The sequence below is a fragment of the Theropithecus gelada genome, chromosome 14 (assembly GCF_003255815.1).
Source record: "Theropithecus gelada isolate Dixy chromosome 14, Tgel_1.0, whole genome shotgun sequence".
In the NCBI taxonomy this organism is placed as follows: domain Eukaryota; kingdom Metazoa; phylum Chordata; class Mammalia; order Primates; family Cercopithecidae; genus Theropithecus; species Theropithecus gelada.
This window is the reverse complement of record NC_037682.1, coordinates 5,946,875-5,959,853: the sequence shown is the minus strand read 5'-3', so window position 1 is coordinate 5,959,853 and position 12,979 is coordinate 5,946,875. Positions and strand designations below refer to the sequence as shown.

Sequence of the window (12,979 nt, the reverse complement as noted above, 5' to 3'; positions counted from 1 at the left end):
TGGTTTTGGTTTGGGACGGTTCTCTGCAATGTGTTTGCCCAGCTTTTTGACCTTGCCACCAGCCCGTCGACGGGCACATTTCCCAGGACTGGTCATCTCCCTGTGTGCTGAGGGGCCGGGCCATAGATAGACCCTCATTTCCCTGCCCTGCCTTCTAGATGAGGCCCTGGGTCCTGCCGAGGAAGGATGGTCCTGGCTGAGGATTCCGAGTCAAGCTGTGCGGATGTGAAAAGATCCTGGGGGCTTAAAAATCCTGGCATAAAATATAAAATTCAAGTTATCTGAAAACGACAGTTGGCAGGGGATCCGGGAGAGCTGGGTGGACGCCGGAGAAGCGTTCCGTTTCCTTTTGTGAAGACGGGAGACAGAGACTGGAGAGGCATCAGCGTTCAGGCCGTTTGCTGAGTGTCCCCTGAGCACCTCGTTCCCAGTCCCCTCTTTGATTCAGACACCTACAGCCTGAAACTGAGCTGTTTCCTCCATGGGTCTCCACAGAGTGTGGATAGGTCTCGATGGCCCATCTGGGTTATCCTAGGGCTGTGATGGGCATGTCCAGGCCACTCCATGCATCTCCCCAGAACCCCAACTTCCAGTGCTTTGCAGACGGGAGATGGAAGGTCAGAGAGCTGAGCCTCCAGGACAACAGGAAGGCCACTATGGGGAGTCCCTGGATGGTGATGTGGGCCTCCAGCCAGGGCCATCCATCAGTGCGACTGACCTTGGATGAGAAACTCCATTCATGAGCCCCCACTTCCTCAGCTGAGGCTGACAGTATGGGCTGTGTAGCCCTGCATGGACAGTCAACAGAAAACCTACATGCAGCTCTTGGCCAGCGGCCACTGCCCATAGTATGTCCCCAAACAGCGGATCGGTGCTGGGAACAAACCACTCACAGGCACATCCCTTCTGCGCTGGCCACTCTGCTCCCTGCCCTGAACGCCCGACCAGGGCAATCAGGCATACTGACCGCCGCCCCCTGCCACTGCACCAGCTCCTGGAGGTTGGTGCTGTAACCGACTTATCCAAGGAAACTGAGGCACAGCAAGACTGAGGTCCCATGGCTCATAGGTGGCAGCCCTCTGCCTTCCTGAGACTTGCTCTTGACTTTCCAAATTTGGCCTTGCTTATCCCTTGCATCGTCTAAAAGAGCAGCTTATTTTTATAGAGATAGTGGGTGGCAGGAAGCACGGAAAAGTGGAGAGTTCTGCCCTGCCTGGTGCCCCCATCCCTGCCCCTTCACCCCACCCTTCCCACATACCACATGGCTGTTAGAAGTCGGCTTTGCAACCCCAGGGCAGCCCGGACACTCTGGTCCCACGCCCCACTCTCCATTCTGTGACTTGCTGTGGATCCTCTTCCCAGAGCTGTGGGATGGAAATCTCCCCCGCAGCCTCCGGCTCCTCCCAAGTCCACGTTAATAATTAAATACCAAAGGAAGGAGGAGGCAAGTGGTGGAGAGCGGGCAGTTCCCGCTCATCTAATCATCTGTGCAGTCTCCCTCCATTAGCACAGAGAATGAGGTGGTCCAGGGAGGTGCAGGAATCCTCCTGGGGCTTTGCGGGGGGATGGAGGGGAAGAAAGCTTGTTCCCTAGCAAGACTGCAAAGACTTGCACCTGAGAAGGGCCAGAGGTTGGGGGAGGCCCAGTTCCCGGGGTTCACCTCTGTCCCTCCCGCCTTAGGATCCATCAGGGCAGATGCCTCCTCCTAGAGTCGGACCCAGCCTGTTCCTGACCTCCAGGCCCTACTACTGGGTGAGGCTGTTCACCTGCTCACCGGCCTGGGCTCTGAGCTGTTGCAGCTGCACCCAGGCAGGGAGGCCCCTTCCTTCTAGGTCAGCAGCTCCCCACGAGGGCTCAGGGCTGGAGTCCTGGGGTGGGGACTCCTAAAGAAGAGGTGAATTTGCAGGAACTGGGATGCTCTGGGCCCTGAGGAGGAGCCAGGACCCCAGATGGCCCCCCAGCCACCTTCAGGACAGGGACGTGCTGCTGCCCACTTGTGTAGCTAGGATGCCTGAGCTGGTGGGAGCTTTCGCCACTGGACGAGGTCCCAGCCCTGCCTCCTGGTGTGTCTGCTCAGGGTCCCACCTGGCTTCTCTGAGTCCCTGGAAATGACCTGTTGGATGTGGTGGTCTCCAGCTCTGCTCTTCCGGGATCCTCTGAGCAGTGCTGGGGAGGGCAGGACTTGGAGGATGGCAGGGCTCTTTCCGGGCACTGGGAAGGAGCAGGTGGGGACATGCGACCTTCATCACCTAGAGGTCCTGGAACCACTACAACTGGGCCACACGAGATCCCCTCTTTTCATAGAATGGTGGCGTTGCTGAGAGGACCTGGCCAGGATTGTTAGAAAGGGGAGCATGGAGGAGCAGTGGGCTGAGTGGGCAGGAGGGCAGTGGAGGTCAGGGTGGCTGGGCAGTGAACCATCAGGGCCATAGACTTGGGCAGTCAGCCCACCGAGGGCTGGACCACTTCACCAGGGGCAGGCCGAGCAGGCTCCAGGGTCTGCAATCAAAGGCCAGGTTCCAGGCGGTTGGGTGGCTGAGCCTGGCAGTACTGCCCATGCCTCTACCCATTCCCACCTGGAGCTCGGAGTTCAGAGTGCTGCCCGCCTGCCCACTCCCGGCTCTCCTCTGCCCTGCTCTGCAGAGCCCAGCTCTGTCAGCCACGTCTCCTGACTGGGGGCGCCAATACCTCTGCCATGATCTCTCTCCATGGGACCATGGGGTGAGCAGGCTTGCCTTAAGGCTTGTCTCAAAGGAGCCAAGGTCCTAGGCTGCACACCAGGAACCCAGGACGGGGCCCTTCTGGGGGCTGACCAGAGGCAAAAGGGCCAGAGAGGTAACCTTCTAGCCTGGCCCTGGTTGGGCTGTCATCTGGGAGGGTGCCCAGCCTATCGCTGGGCTGTAGAGAGGTGTCTGGGCACTGGGAGGCTGGCTCAGGGATCCCAGGACGGACAGGGGCATCCCGAACAGGGACAACAGGAGGAGAGGCAGCAACCCACTCGATGGAGCCTCCGGTAGACACAGGCAGGATCAGGGCCTGGTGTGGAGGAGGTGAGAGCGGAGGCTCCCAGAGGCCATGGGGGCCTCTGAGCTGAGAAGAGGCAATGGGATACGCTGGCAGAGGACAGCCTGGCTGACCACAGCTCCCTCTGGCAGGGAGTGGACAAGCCACAGGAACAGGAACATGGGCGTGTGCAGCCCCAGCCCCAGGAGGAGGCCTGAGAGCAGAGGAAAAGAGCACAGTGTGCGGGAGAGCTGGCAGGGGGTGCCACCTGTCCCAGGACTCTGTGCCCTTCCTTGGGCGTCCTCACTGTGGGAAACGGAGACCCGGGGTATGACCATGGGCATGAAGCCTTCTTGGCTGCAAGTTAGGAAATGTTTATTGATATACATTTTACTGTCTTTTATAAAACTTCCTTTGGCTACATTGGGCCACTGTGCACCATAGTGCCAGTCCCCAGGTGGCCAGGGCGGAACCAGTGTCCACTTTCGGGTGGGGGCTGGAGCCAAGAGGCTGTCCAGGAGCTGCCCAGTGGGTCCTCATGGCCTGCGGGATACCTTGAGTGCTCCCGGAGGCAGCCCAGGACTGGACCGCCCCAGAGTCAGAAAAGGCAGGTCAACGACCCAAGGCGGCCAAAGGTCCTTCCTGTCTCCAGCACCTTGACGTGACCAGAAATCCCCCCCATCAAAGTCACCAAATGACTTGACCGAGGGCAGGGAAGTTGTCTGCAGAAAGACTTAGCTACAAGGCATGTGAACCAGAACCTTCTTCCAGGCACCGTTTCCTTCGGATTTGTTCACCGATGCTGCCTTGAGAGGATCGAACCTCGGGAACAATCCCAAATGGCAGGGACGAGCTGCTGGCTTGGCGCTGGCTGGGACACGGTCAAGGAGGGCTGACCCAAGAGGCAGAGGTGGCTGGGCTGGGTGACCACCTCCTCACATTTACCGACCAGCCTGGGGCAAGGAGGGGCCCCCACCACCTAGGGGCAACTTCTGTACAACCGGTCTCTAGGGGAGCAGAATGGCTGGGGGAGCCGGGCAGGGGCCACAGCGTCTGTTTGCAGGTGGCTGCCCAGTCTTCCAGCCACCCATGGAGTCCCCAGCCCAGGGAGAAGGAGGCCCGAGGAGAGGAAACACATGTTTCTTCTCCTTTGTGGACTCAGAGGCAGGTGCCCATCCCTGTCCCAAGGCAAAGGGTCCCGGAGGCCGCTTCCTGCCCCTGCCTCCTCCAGGCGCTAGGCTCTCAGGAGGCATTCCCCGGGGGGCACTGCATCTCCATGGTGACCGTGTTGGGCGTGCTGCCCCCGGCCTCCCCCAGCTCAGCGCCATCCCGCAGGGCCCGCTGGAAGACCACCCTGAGCGGCTCCCACAGCCGCTGTGACTTGTCCCTCCCGGCCAGGAAGTAGACGACGGGTTTGGCGCTGCTGTTGATGCAGATGCACAGGTCGGTGACGTACTCGGGGAAGGGGGCCGGGATCTGGAAGACCCAGAAGAGGAACCAGTCGATCCCTAAGTAGATGGAGGACACCAGGAAGACGGAGACCATGGCCAGGATGACATGGTTGAGCTTGGCAGAGCGCTGGCGCCGTCGGGCCCGGCACTCCACGTGCAGGATGAGGGCCAGGCAGGGCAGTACCATGAGCGGGCAGCAGAGCAGGAACAGGAGGATGCCCAGGAAGATGTCCATGTGCCTGCAGGCCGCGCCCGGGGCCCCGTGGCCCAGGAACACGCAGAAGTAGTTGTGCAGGCAGGTGACTAGGAGGGACAGGACCCACAGCAGGGCGCACACCACGGCTGACAGGCGCTTGGGCCGCCGACGCCAGTACCAGGAGGGGAAGATGACTGACGCACAGCGCTCTGTGCTGACGGCCGGCAGGAGGCTCACGCCGGTGAGGAACATGCACAGCCCCAGGACTCGGCACACGCTGCGGATATAGTCGGCAAACGCGCCCAGGAAGCCCCCCGTGTTCAGGATGGAGAACACCGCCTTGCTGAAGAGGTAGCCCACGTCGGCACTGGCCAGGTGCAGGAAGTAGATGGAGAAGGGGTTCCTCTTGATGGAGAAGCCGAAGAACCAGAGGACCAGCCCGTTGCCCACCAGGCCACACAGGCAGAGAAGCAGGAAGATGTAGTTCATGACGGCCGGAGGCGGCAGCATTGTGATCTGCTCGATGGTCAGGAATCCCCGGCTGTAGAGTTCCGGGGCCTCGCTCATGCCAGGGCACATCTGCACAGGTGCAGAGGGGGACACCTGTGATGCTGGCTGGTCCCCACCCGCAGATCTGCACCTGGGACCTAGCGTGGGGGGCTCCCGATTAGGGACTTGGGGCAGGGAGGGGGTCTGTAGGGCAGTGGCTGTGGAGCAGGTAACTGGCTGCAACTCTATTCTCAAACATCCCGACCCCAACCCATGTGAACTCTCTGTCCCAGAGTCTTGAGCTAGCAGCACAGAATGGCGCCTATAGGAGTGGGGGTAGCACCAGACAGTGCCCAGGAAGGGTGTCAGGCTGCCCACTGGTCAGAGTAGACTGTCCAAAAAACATCCAAGTCACACAAGAAAAAAATTGCAGAGCCTTTCTTTCTTTCTTTTCTTTTTTTTTTTTTAGGAGTCTCACTCTGTCGCCCAGGCTGGAGTGCAGTGGCGTGATCTCGGCTCACTGCAACCTCTGCCTCCCAGGTTCAAGCGATTCTCCTGCCTCAGCCTCCTGAGTAGCTGGGACTACAGGTGCATGCCACCACGTCCGGCTAATTTTCATATTTTCAGTAGAGACGGGGTTTCACCATGTTGGCCAGGCTGGTCTCGATCTCTTGACGTCAGGAGATCCACCTGCCTCAGCCTCCCAAAGTGCTGGGTTTATAGGTGTGAGCCACCACGCCCAGCCGAGCCTTTCCATTTTTAAGAAGATCAAAGAGACATGACTCCGAAACACAGTGATAGAATCCTGGATTGCAAGAATAGTACAACGCCCACCAGTACTTCACCTCAGTTCAGTCATCCTTAACCCTTCACCACAAGTGCTTTCTCTCTATCTCTTGACAGATAGACTTTTTTCCCAGAAAGATCTGAAAATAAATCCAGAATCCTGGATTATACGCTGGATCTCAACAACTGCGGGAAAGGATATGGTTGGGATCACTGGGGAGATGTGAGTATGGACGGTGCAGAGAGAGTGGCATTGCATCACTGTTGCAGCTTTTGAATGTGACAATGTGCCATGGATACGCACATTTTCACTATGTGGCTGCAGGAATGCCCTTGTTCTTAGAAGATACAGGCTATTTGGGCGTCAAGGGCTTGGTGTCTGCAATTTCCTTTCGTTTGTTTGTTTTTGAGACGGAGTCTCGCTCTGTCACCCAGGCTGGAGTGCAGTGGCGCGATCTTGGCTCACTGCAGCCTCTGCCTCCCAGCTTCAAGCAACCCTCCTGCCTCAGGCTCCTGATAGCTGGGATTACGGGCACATGCCGCCATGCCCCGCTAATTTTTGTATTTTTAGTAGACACGGGGTTTCATCATGTTGGCCAGACTGGTCTCAATCTCTTGACCTCAGGTAATCTGCCTGCCTTGGCCTCCCAAAGTGCTGGGATTGCAGGCGTGAGCCACTGGGCCCAGTCTTGCAATTTACTTTCAGATCATTCTGGGAAAAGGTCTATCTGTCAGGAGATACAGAGAAAGCACTTGCGGTGAAGGTTTAATGATGGCTGAGCTGAGGTGAAGTATTGGTGGGTATTGTACTATTCTTCCAAAATCTTGCAAGGTTTCAAAAAACACGAAACTATTTGAAGAAATAAAATCACTTGTAAGTTACATTTAAAGAAAAAAAAAAAAAAAACAAGTGGACCTCGACCTTCCCCGAAGCCGGACCCTGTCCTCTAGTGGGATGAGAGGTGGCTCCCTGATGAGCCAGGGTTGCCCTTGGGGTTTCCAGATTGTGGGAAAGTCCGGGGGTCCCTGGGGTGGGGGAGAGGCAGCAGCTGTTTATCAAGCTGCAAGGAAGCATTTCGATACTTTAACCGTTGGTGTGGCTGTAAGAGTGCATCCCAGTGGAGTATCCGTCCTGCCTTCAGCGTCTAGGCATCTGTATAAATGCATGCAGGTGGGCCAGGTGCAAGGAATAGATGAGGGGGGCACAGTGGCAAACCCGAGAGCCCCTCTCAAGAGTGAAGCGGGTGGCCTGCTGTGCTCCAGCCGGTGGGGGCCAGGGCTTGGGTGGGCTGGAGTGGCTGATGGTCCTCCCCCGCTCCCTGAAGAGAAGCCTGAACTCTAGACTGGAATGTGAAATACCCGATCTTTAAATGTTAACATTTAAACACGCTGTGCGGGCCAAACAACCCATCTCTCTACAGGCCGGCTGCTGTTCTCAGGCGGTCCCCTCCGACCTCTCCTCCCAGAGGCAAAGGCTGCCTGCCTGGAGAACGGTCACTCCCCTTCCCATATCCAGCGTCTCCCCCACAAGCCTGGCTTCTGTTCCCACTGCTCGGGGCTCCCTAACAAAACAAAAGACAAGGTTATGAAGGCAGGATCCATTCTGCCGCCTTCAGGTGACTCCCAGCTCCGGCAGAAAGCTGGGTCCTGAGAGACTGTTCTCGGGGTTGGACACCCTGTTGTAAAGGGAGGAACCTCCCAGCCTGCTCAGGTCAAGGGGAGCCTGAAAACAGGACTGGAGGCGTTAGCAAACCTCTGGGGAGACTCTTCGAGGTCAGGGCAAGCACCGTAAGGGGGCCCTGCTCCCTCCCTGCCATTCTCTAAATACATTTATCGACTCAACCTCTCTGCCGGTCTGTTCGCCCCAAATCCCACTCCTTAGCTTCTCTTTCCTGTGGGTGACCTGGACACACTTCTGGGTTGGGGAACTAGACCATAGGATCTGGTGCCCAAACAGGCCCAAGAGGACCAGCTCAAGCGCTGGGAAAGAGCTGGGCTTCAGGGGGCTGGATGGAGGCGGTCAGCTTACTCAGTGCCTCTTGCACGCATGCATGCTGGAAAAAGTCTGCAATCCGCTCCTCGGAGTCAGAGGGGGAGGCCGGGTGAGTCACTGGGCGTGTAGCTGCCGTGACCAGCCACATACCGCCTTGTAAAATGCCTGCTCTGGAGCCCGGCCCCACCCCGAGCTCTGCCTTTGCGCTGGGAGTTTCTGCAGACGGCCCCACCCCACCCACCAGTCCAACCTCTGCCTCCTGCGGCCGCCACTCCACAGCGGTCACTACGGGGAGGAGGGAGAGGGCCCAAGGGTGTGGGGCCGAGATCCCGGGGGCTGGGCTGGAGTCCCCACTCTGCTCCTGACCTAGGGGCTAATCCCAGTCAAGTTACTACCTGGGTGTAAGCCTCAGTTTCCTCAAATGCAGAAGAGGATGGACAGGGATTCAAGAGATCCTTCCAAGTTGAGAGCGAAGGAAATCCCAGACTTTTCAAGGGACTCAGAGAAGTAGGGGACTAGGCTGGCTGAGGGTAGGAAGAGGGTCAGCCTGGAGGGGTTGTCAGAGTCTCAGCGTGGGTGACTCATGACTAATGGACCCTGGCCTGGGGCAATACTCTCAGGGTGGCCCTCGGACCCGCAGGGCTCCACGGAACACATGACATCAGGGCCACCTTGGAGTCAGCGTCCCAGGGCTTCCTGGCCCGCCTGGATGTAGTAAGTAGCTGACCGCCCCACCTCTGCAGGGAAGAGATGAAACAAGACCTTGCAAGGATGCTACAAGGCGACCCCAGGGTCAGCACAGCGAGGGACCTTGAGGGTGTCCAGTCCTGGTGCTTGCCTCACTGATGAGCACAGGAGGGTAGGAGGGTCCAGGGAACTGGTGCCCAGCCACATAGCCCAGAGGAGCCCACTGCCCACTGTGGGTCCAGAGCTGGAGAGTGGGGCCAGGAACTGGGGGATAGGGGAGGAGATGCTGGGCTGGGTCTGTCCCTCCCACCCACACCCGTCTGGGCAGGACCGGGGCCCTTCACCTGTGGCACTTGCCTTGTCCCTGTTGCCGGGATGGGCCTCCCAGGAGCAGTTTCCAGCCATCTCCAGGCCTGTCGCGTCTGGGTCCCTGCTGGCAGCTCACCGGTCTGCACACCCACCTGGCGGAAGCCCAGAGAGAGGGTGGACGAGGGCAGCAGGGACCCCTCCCCTTCCTGGACCCCCATGCCTAGGCCCACAAGGCCTGCGGTTCTCAGCTGTCACCTTAGAGGAAAGGCAGTCATCCCACTCCCTCAGAGGCAGGGGCGTTGTGGGACTGTCCTGGTGAGATTCTGGAGGTCACCCCTGTGGCACGGCCCCCTCCTGCCTGGGGACTCCGCGTCAGCCCCACTGCAGCTCACTGGAAAAGCAGCCCTCCTCTCCTTTCCCTCTTCTTGTGGGAGTTCTGGGGCCAGGCTGCTTTTGGAGACATACATGTATTTACCCACACACATTTTTGGGGCACTTCCTTTGTGCCCTGCCTGGTATGGGACACGGGTTTCCCAGCAGTCAGCCCCAGAAGGAGGAGCAGGGGAAGGGGGAAGAGGGATCATTTCTGGCAGGGGGGACCTGCTGGAGGAGGAGGGCTCCGGCTGAGCCTGTGTTTGGAACATGCTAAGGCACCTGGCCTTTCCCCTACAGTGCCTGAGAGGCAAGACAGCCCGGTCATCAGCGTCACTGTCACCACCACTTACCCTGCCAGCCGGCCTACACCCATCATCTGGTTTGGTCCTCATGACCAGCTGGGGGCCAGGTATCCTCACGCCCCTTTGATGGGTGCTTCTGAGCTTAGAGGGTGAAGTCACCTGCCCAAAGACACACCCAGAGCCATGCCATGCCCTGCAGCTTTGCAGATCTGTGTCTCGAGCAGCTGCCGTAGGGAGGGGCTGCTGGCCTAAGGAGGGGAAGCTGCACCCACCCTAGGGTTGCCAATGGAGGCCTAGGGAGGGGGGCGACCCTGCTGGAGGCCGGTCCACCTTGGCCGGCCAGATCTCATGGGTCTGCCTGCCTTGGGTCCTGTGGAATTGATCCCTGTCCTCCAACCTGAGCTTCCCCCTTGGAGGAAGCTTCTCTCCGTGGAGCCCTGTCCCCCTTCCCCGCAGAGAAGCATCTATTACTCCCTGCTGTACTGGGGGGGAAACTGAGGCTGTGAGCGGAGAAGGGACTTGCTGGGCACAGCTCGGGTCGCAGGCTGCCGGGCCCCTCCTCTCCCAAGGGGAGAGCTAGGCAGCCCGCTCGGCTCAACTCCCCGGAAATTCTTTCCTCTGTGCCGCGCGGGTCCGCCCGGCCTCAGCCAGCCACGCGCCCCTGCCCGCCGCCCACTCCTCCCGCCTGGGGGCGGGCCGTGCCCCTTGCCTCCGCGCCCACCATTGGCTGGAAGAGGTGGCCGTCTGCGCGTGTGGCCCGCCCCCTCTTTAACCCTTGGCCTCCCGGAGCTGGTGGCGCAAGTGCAGCCCCAGGGGCCGCTCGCAGGACCCGTCCCATCCAGTGGCCTGGGTCCCCTCGGCCCCGCGCAGCCGGACCGCGCCGCTCTGGGCCTTCAAGGGGCGTTTGCGGGCACCTGTGCCTGGCCTACGGGTGACTCAGCCTGGGGTCTTCGGGGTGCCCCATGTGCCGGAGTGAGCCAGTGCGTTGTGATGTGTGTGCATTGGGCTTGCAGATAGCTGGTGCTGTGACCTGTGTGTCTTTAGTCTCCCTCCTTGGACTCCAGTTGGGCCATTGTGCCATTGCCACAGACAGGCCGTACCTTCTCCACACTCTGGGGCCTGTCCGAACTTTCCTGCCCTGCAACCCCAGACCTACCACCTGCCCTCATCCTTCCGGGCGCCTGGTAAGAGCCCCCCAAGCTCTCTCCATTGCCCTTACTCTTTTTGGTGGCCCTTCTGGACACCCGCCACCCCAGGTCTGGGCCCCCAGCCTTGTTTCCAGGGATGTCCTGACTCACAGGAGCCTCATCCATTCACCCCGGCCAGGCTAGACCCCAGCCACAGCCAACTAGTGCCCCAAAGGCAGTGGGCTGGGGCCCCCCCACGCTGCAGCTGGGCATGCAGTGGGGGCCCCCAGCTCCCCTCTCTACCATCCGCTTCCCTCCATTATGTGGGTGTCCTGTGCATTTGTCCTTGTCCTGCCAGGGACAACCTGAAAAGCAATTTCACTCATGCAAGAAAGATCTAGAAGCCAGTGGACCCCAGATGGGCCATATTAAAGGACATGTGTGTGACACGTGTATGGGGCGAGCGTGTGAGTGCATGTGTACGTGTGTTCCTCTGGGTGGGATCTGGGCTATGACAGAACTAGTGTCTACTGAAGCTGACTCAAAAAAGCTGCCAGCGCAGCTCACACCTGACCCTCCCCTCGAAGCAAGCCCAAGGGTGGCCTGGCCACCTGTCAGCCTCCTGCAGCCTTGCCTGCAGGAAGCTCCTCCTGTCCCTTCACCCCTACCCCACCATGACCCAGCCCCGACGCGCCTGGGGCTGTCCCAGCCCCTTTCCTTAGCCGCTTGGGCTGCCATCAGAGGGGCCTGTCTCGCTCCCGCTCCCGAGGCACAGAGCCTCTGTTTTCCTCACTCCAGGCCTGGAGTGCCCTGCTTAACAGCTTGGATTGAAGAGGCTTGTCTGGGGGGACTGAGACCTTGCAGATCATTCCAGAAACTGCCTCCATCCAAGGCCAACAGCTTCATCAGGCCGCTGGCCTGGGAGAAGGTGGGACTGCAGCTCCAACATCCTGTGGCTGCCCACACGAACCCCCCCTGTGCACCCCAGGGCTGAGAGCAGGGGGAGCCATCTCCCTGTGTGTGGGACACTGCCTGCTGGGTGTTCCCTTCCAGCCCCTCTCGAATGCATGCTTGAACGGCCAGTGAGGTTGGGGGAGGGACCAAGAGGGAGTCCTCAGCCCCAGCAGCACAGAGCGGGAGCTGGACAGTGGGGCTGGGGGTGAGGCCAGCTGGGAGGGGTCAGGTCCTGCCACAGGAGGGAGACTTTTAAAGTTCCTCCATGGCCCAGGAACCCTGGAGCCTCAGGAGTTGCAGGGGAGCTTCTCTAGTGGGTGACAGCCCCTCTGGGGTCTCAGGGCTCTCTGCTTGGGGCCTTAGGATTTCTGGGAGCTGCCTGCCCTGACAGCGTCCACCTCTCTGCCCCGACGGTGCCCGCGTCATTTTCCTTCCCTGCCTGGCCCTCACCCTGCAGCCCCGGTTGCTGGAACACCCTCCCCTGGACCCTGGGCCCCTGGAGCTACCTGCAGCTGTCCTGGTCCGCAGAGGCCTCCTTTTGTGGAGGGCTCTTCCTGTGGCTCCCGCCTCCGGCCGACCGACCCGCCGGGGCAGCAGGCCAGCGCCGAGCACGGCCGGAGCCTCGGAAAATGCGAGCTCAGAGTAGAGCCCTCGCCTGCTGGAAGAGATGGCTTTGGAAGCAGAATCCGCCCCAAACCCAATTCCTGGCCCGGCAGGAGGGGGAGGGGAGGGGAGTAGGAGGAGGGGCTGAGCAGGGATGAGGCTTCAGGAAGGAATGCCCCGCTCAGGAGCCCCCCCAGAGCCCCACCGGGAACTCATCCCTCCGCCTGGTGACGTCACGTTGGCCCGAGCACTGCTGCCCGAGTCCAGCTGTTCATCTCCCTCGCATTCTGCTGCTCGGTAAGGCTGCCCAGGAGAGGGAGCACCGGCTGTACACTTGCCTGGTGCCTTTGGTCCGCCCCCAGTGGGCATTTCGGGGCAGGCTGGCCCAGGAGGGGCTAGGCCCCACCCCGTTGTTTTAATTTACTCAGGGCTGATACAGAGCGGTGGGGGGGCAGCAGGGCGAGGGCTCCATGGAGGGGCAGCGCAGAATTGGCAGAGGTGGGCAGCACCGCCCAAGCGGCACCCCTCCCCCCTCCCACCCGGGACTCGGCGTGGGCCCCCTGGGGGCTTATGGAACCAGGAATTCCCTTTTCCCCAGCCCTAATAGCAATCAGATGGCGCAAGTGGAAAATCACGGCGCTCGGCGAGCAAGCTGGAAATTGGCGGGCTGTGGTGCCTGGTGCCTGTGCTGCTCTGCAGGAGGA

At 60.1% G+C, this 12,979-nt stretch overlaps 1 protein-coding gene across 1 annotated transcript; it reads right to left on the bottom strand.

Annotated features, from left to right (window-relative positions):
- Positions 1–3,356: 3,356 nt before the first annotated feature.
- MRGPRF (MAS related GPR family member F) lies at positions 3,357–12,593 on the bottom strand. The gene is made up of 3 exons (XM_025356383.1): positions 12,179–12,593; positions 8,963–9,066; positions 3,357–5,229 (listed from the first exon to the last, which is right to left on the bottom strand). The coding sequence occupies exons 2-3, from the start codon at positions 9,008–9,010 to the stop codon at positions 4,246–4,248; spliced, it is 1,032 nt and encodes a 343-aa protein (XP_025212168.1). The 5' UTR covers positions 9,011–9,066; positions 12,179–12,593; the 3' UTR covers positions 3,357–4,245.
- Positions 12,594–12,979: the final 386 nt, after the last annotated feature.